We start from the raw sequence: 5,527 nt of genomic DNA on the forward strand, positions 1-5,527 counted from the left end.
TTGGTTGAAAGTATTGACAAAATCAAGTATTATTTTTATGTCAAAATCTTGGTATAACATATCTCATATATAAGTGGATTGATTATCCAAGTTATAATCCTGGTTGTCCCGGTTGTAATGCCAGGATTATAGTCGCGAGATTTCGTGATTTTGACTCAATGTCATAAGAGAAATGGATTCAAAGGTTCTCAATACCCAGTAACTCAAATTTTTAGATTAATACTACACTTAGGGAGTAACAAAACAGAAGAGAAATAATGTAATACTCCCTCCGTTTCAATTTATGTGAACATATTTCCTTTTTAGTCCGTGCAAAAAAGAATGACCTCTTTCCCTATTTGGAAATAATTTATATTTATTCAGTGATTTATAGCCACACAAAATATATGTGCTTCATTTTACACCACAAGTTCAAAAGTCTTCTCTCTTTCCTTTAACTTCGTGTCCAGTCAAATGGGTTCACATAAATTGAAACGGAGGGAATAGTAAATTTTGCTCAATCTTTCAATAGATGATCTAGAAATGGAAGAATTAGACAAACAATCTATCGCAGGTTTTTGGCATATCGCTAGTACATATCTCAGCAGAGAAAAAATCAAAATTACAAATGGAACACTTGCTGATACCAAACTAATGTTTGCTTTGATTAAAGCCCATCCTACAATGTTTCTACTATATTTAAGTAAAAGCAGATCTATTTCTTTGTCACACCAATCCTCATAAGAGCGACATAAGCCAAGAATCTGTAACCCAAAAGCATAATAGCCAATGCAAGCACTGAAATGCCCTTACCTCCGAGCCCTATAGTCTTTATCGAAGGAAAATCCTCAACAAGACATGTCGTGTTTATTCCACACGCGTATGTTTCACCTGGACTATACTGAGATCCTAACAAGAGCTTGTATGCGTATTGGCTAATTGAAACGTACTTGATCCAGGCAATGAAGCTCGGGACATGCTGAACAAAGTACCCTCCAGCTAAGGTGAAGGATAACATGATGACTGAACCGAGTATTGTGGCTGATTTTTGGTCCATAACCATTGCACCAATAGCAAGTCCAAGTCCTTGAGAGACTAATACATTATAGAGGAGGGCGAATAAGGTAGAGAAGAAGTGCCCAGCGGACAGTTTCAGGCCAGCCATAAAGTATGTTATAACGACGAAAATTGTTGGAAGGACTAGCTCCATCGGAAGGTCACCTACAGTCCTAGCCATGAAATATGCCGAGAGTCTGTACATTCCTGATGATCGTTCTTTTTCCAGCATCATCCTCTCTTGTGGGAAGGTAAAAATAGCTTGGAACATAGGATAAAACTCCCAGAAATTAGAGTAGAAGAACAGTAGCCCAATCTGCAACAGTTCAAAATAAGTAGGATTAGTAAACCTGGAAATAATGTAGGTTACTTGCTAAAACAGGTTAAAATATACAACAATAACAACAACTACCCAGTGGATTCACACAAGTGGGGTCTGGGGAGGGTAAGATTTACGCAACCTTACACCTATCCTGGAAGGCAGAGAGACTGTTTCTAATAGACAAAACAAGTTAAAATATAAAAATTCTTTACACCGTATGTATACATAAGTTAAATCCTTAAAAATTCCTACACTTTTAGAATATTTTTCCTGGATAACGGACTCAAATAGTCGCATTACATAATTTTTCAAACCTGAATATAGTTGGACTATTCTCTCATTGTTACAAGTACTATTTACAAGTTAAAATACACAGGAGGATGCCCTACTTTGACTAATATTAACAAGGAGAAAAATCGATTAATTACCTGATCTTGCAAGTTACTGGATTTCCACCACAACAATCCACACAGGAAAGACACCACCAAGACTTGTCCAACCTTGAGGCCAGAGAAGGACTCGTGTTTTCGTTCTTTCATCCCTCTTCTAAATAATACTGAGAATTGCTGCCACCAGGTATTTGACCATTGATTGAATTTCTTCTCGTGTAATTTATCAGCAACCTGATGATCATCAAATTCTTGCAATTGTCCCTTCAAGTTCTCCGCTAGATTGTTTTTGAAAGCAGTCACTAAAGTTTGCTTGATTGATGCTGGATCTTCTCCAGGATCATCTGATGTTATGCGAGGATCATCCGATAATATACCTAAAAAATTAAATTTCACCACTTCAGTAATCATAACACCAATTGCTAAAAGAGTATATATTACACGAGTGACAATTCTGGAAATAATCGCCAAGCTATGAACGAGTTTGCATCAATAGAGAATTGATCACACAAGCATAAACAGTTTTTTACCATTTTTATGCATCAATTCTGCGCCTGTAGCTCATATATAACAGCATAATTAGTCGAACAAAAACAGAATTTCTAGGTACTTTGGTAAAAGGTGGCTTGAGCCATAAGAGCCAAAGTACTTTAAGAATTCTGCGACGTGTCTTTAAAAGGGTAAGATATGTGACAGTATTCCAATATAAGATGACAAATGACTCTAAGTGAAGCACAAAAAGAAGTTAGATGAACATACCATTTGAAAGATCCAATAAGAAGTCCGAGGGATTCATAGCAACTAACGGTGAATATCCAACGCTAGAAAAGTACCCCATGGCATCCTCGCCTCTCCCAAAATATAGGGGATTTCCTTCAGATAATAGCAACACTTTGTGGAACATGTAAAATAGCCTACTCGAAGGCTGATGTATTGTCATGACAATAGTCCTACCGCCCTTAGCCAAATCCCTTAACGTCGACACAATCCTTTGAGCTGTAGTAGAATCAAGCCCTGATGTTGGTTCATCCAAGAACAACAAACTCGGATTAATAAGCATTTCTTGTCCAATACTAACTCTTTTCCTCTCCCCTCCTGAAATTCCTCTCAATAGTGGACCTCCAATAATACTATCCTTGCACCTTGTTAATCCGAGCTGAGTTATAATTGCTTCAGCATGCGCGGTTTTCTCCTGAACTGTAAGAGTTCCAGGCAAACGAAGGAGAGCAGTGAATACGAGTGTTTCTGTCACAGTAAGGTGAGGGTAAAGAACATCATCTTGTGTCACGAAGCCCGTGTTACGCTTCATGGCATTGGAAAATGGCTTGTTATTGTATGTTATGGCGCCATCGAGATTGCCATGAACGAGCCTGCCTCCTAATCCTGTTAGTAGAGTTGTTTTGCCACTGCCTGAAGGGCCTAATATAGCCAGCATTTCACCTGGAGAAACTATACCTGAGACACCTTTCAATATTATTTTCTCTTCTACTGATTTAGAGGAATTGATACACCCTTCTTTCACAAGCTTAATCTTGTAAACAACATTCTCAAACTGCAAGATTTGATCACCCAAAGCATTATATAGCAAATAACAGAAAATAATAATTTCATAGGATCAAATTAAAGGAGCAACTATTTATTAACTTGATAGCTTGTATGTTTTTTTTTTGTGAGAACTAGCATCTAATAATCAGCAGTTTGAGTTGAGAAAAAGGTTCCTATTACACTTTAAGATCATCTAAACAGATAGGAATATTTTAGCTACGTTCTTCATCTATGCGAGAGCCGAGATATTCATTGCCGAGAGTCGTTTATGTTTCAAAAAACAATGTATAAACTCGTTACACCATTATATGGAGTATTTTAAGTAAAATCCTAAAAAGAAACAGAACTTGATTAGGAAAAATAATTATTCAGTGCATTCATAGTGACAGATTAAAATGGCACTTATTTATTTCTACTTCTGAATTCTTTGTGCATCTCTTTCCTGTCCCCAATTTTTATCGGATGTCTCCAATTAAACAAAAGTGAAATTAACACACACTGCATTTTCTGGGCCAAAAAAGTTGAAAAGTTAAAAGAAAATACTGATACAGGAGCATCTAATAATACTGATACAAAAGGAAATTAATAGAATTAATTAAAGCAAGGTAAACTATTAATGCCTAGTCAATAGTCAGCCAGCATCCAACACTCCTGGAATTCCGATGAAAAAGGCAACCTGTTGCACAAGGCATTCCAGAATTGTATTCCGAAGGGCCGGACCCATGGGGTGTTATGTAGACAGTATACCCTAATGTAAGGGTTAGTGTGGTTGTTTTCATGGCTCGAACCCGTGACCTACAGGCTACAGGGGACATATATACATGGACACGTCCACGGAATTCCGATGAAAAAGAATATGAAAATCTTATTATTATCAATGTAGAATTGATATTTTTAAATCTATCATCACCTTTATATAATCTTATCGGATTAAAGAATTGATAAATACATGCATGCAAGTTTTCTCCAAAAAACTACGCTAGTATCAGTTTTTATCATATGAAATATCCAAGAATCACCTTAAGAGTAACAGGACGATTAGATTTCCTGAAAATGGCTGAACTTTTAGATTGAGCAGAGTGCAGATTTTGTTGATGGAACGGTATATTCGCCATCTCTTGCTCCATGTTAAGAGTTCTTGGCATTCTTCTATTACTTTATTGAAAAGATTAATAGACTGAAAACTGATAAACCCAAAAATCAAATATATATAGATGAATCTGTTGATTTTGTTGTATTCGAAATTCTTGGGAATACGAATGGACTGATATCTAGAGGGAATGGAGAAATAATAAATGTTAGTAGAAGCGTAGCAGGACTTTAGATACGCATGTTATTAGGGAATGAAGACTAATTAAATATGACTAGTTGACTAAGTTTTAGTAGGATTTTGAAGGTAAATCAGAATTTTACTCATGCAATATAAGAGAATTGAATATTTAGTAGTATTTGCATTATTTGTTCATGCGATATAAGAGAATTGAATAGGCGGCGGTAGCGATGTACATGGACCGGGTTGGTTCGATTTTTATCAAAACCAAACCAAATCAACTATATTGTTTCGATTTTGTCGGGTTTTTTGGTTTTTTGTGTTACATGAATATTATTTCAATCTTTGTTTGTTAAATTTTTTATAAGTAAATATATGTTTAGAAAAAATTGACCAACATATGATCTATTAAAATGTTTTTATGAAAATATTTCCTTAGTAACACATGATAGTTATTTTTTGAGTCGTTTGTCAATAATTTTTCGTTGGTGTACACTTTAAAAGTTAATCGAATTTAATAATTAAACATAAAAACCAATATGATACCTATATAATGATAATGTTTTGTTTAATTTTAACTTATCGAAATACCAAGATATAAGAATTTAATAGATCTTGACATATGAATATGGAAGAATAAAGAGATTGACGTATTTCACTAACACTTGATAAGAAAGTGATCATACAATCCATTATTTCAAGTTAATAAAAATTGAACACTTCATATTTAATTAAATATTACATCCCATAAGAGAACCACAAACATTTCTAAATACTTTTTGAGGAAAATTCTATAAAAAGTCTTAAAAGTATATATAAAAATTATATATTTATATGTCAGTTTTGTTCGAATTTTTTTACTCAATTATACCAAATCAAATCAAACCAAACTTAATCGGGGTTTATATTCGGTTTGATTTGGTTTTTCGGTTTGATGCGATTTTTCGATTCGGTTTGTAAACTCCT

At 34.7% G+C, this 5,527-nt stretch overlaps 1 protein-coding gene across 1 annotated transcript; it reads right to left on the reverse strand.

Annotated features, from left to right (window-relative positions):
- Window positions 1-560: 560 nt before the first annotated feature.
- On the reverse strand, window positions 561-4,560 carry LOC107821028 (ABC transporter G family member 9-like). Its single transcript, XM_016647451.2, has 4 exons — window positions 4,311-4,560; window positions 2,506-3,298; window positions 1,786-2,123; window positions 561-1,351 (listed from the first exon to the last, which is right to left on the reverse strand). Exons 1-4 carry the CDS (start codon window positions 4,434-4,436, stop codon window positions 695-697), a joined length of 1,914 nt encoding a protein of 637 aa, XP_016502937.2. The 5' UTR covers window positions 4,437-4,560; the 3' UTR covers window positions 561-694.
- Between the last annotated feature and the right edge of the window lie 967 nt (window positions 4,561-5,527).

The sequence above is a fragment of the Nicotiana tabacum genome, chromosome 8 (assembly GCF_000715075.1).
Source record: "Nicotiana tabacum cultivar K326 chromosome 8, ASM71507v2, whole genome shotgun sequence".
In the NCBI taxonomy this organism is placed as follows: domain Eukaryota; kingdom Viridiplantae; phylum Streptophyta; class Magnoliopsida; order Solanales; family Solanaceae; genus Nicotiana; species Nicotiana tabacum.

Excerpts from the sequence above, each read along its gene's own strand:
- LOC107821028 (XM_016647451.2), bottom strand. The coding sequence starts at position 4,436 with ATGCCAAGAACTCTTAACATGGAGCAAGAGATGGCGAATATACCGTTC. Across the intron at positions 3,299-4,310 it reads ATCGTCCTGTTACTCTTAAG|TTTGAGAATGTTGTTTACAA; the intron begins GTGATTCTTGGA and ends CAAATCTTGCAG. Across the intron at positions 2,124-2,505 it reads CTTATTGGATCTTTCAAATG|GTATATTATCGGATGATCCT; the intron begins GTATGTTCATCT and ends TTAATTTTTTAG.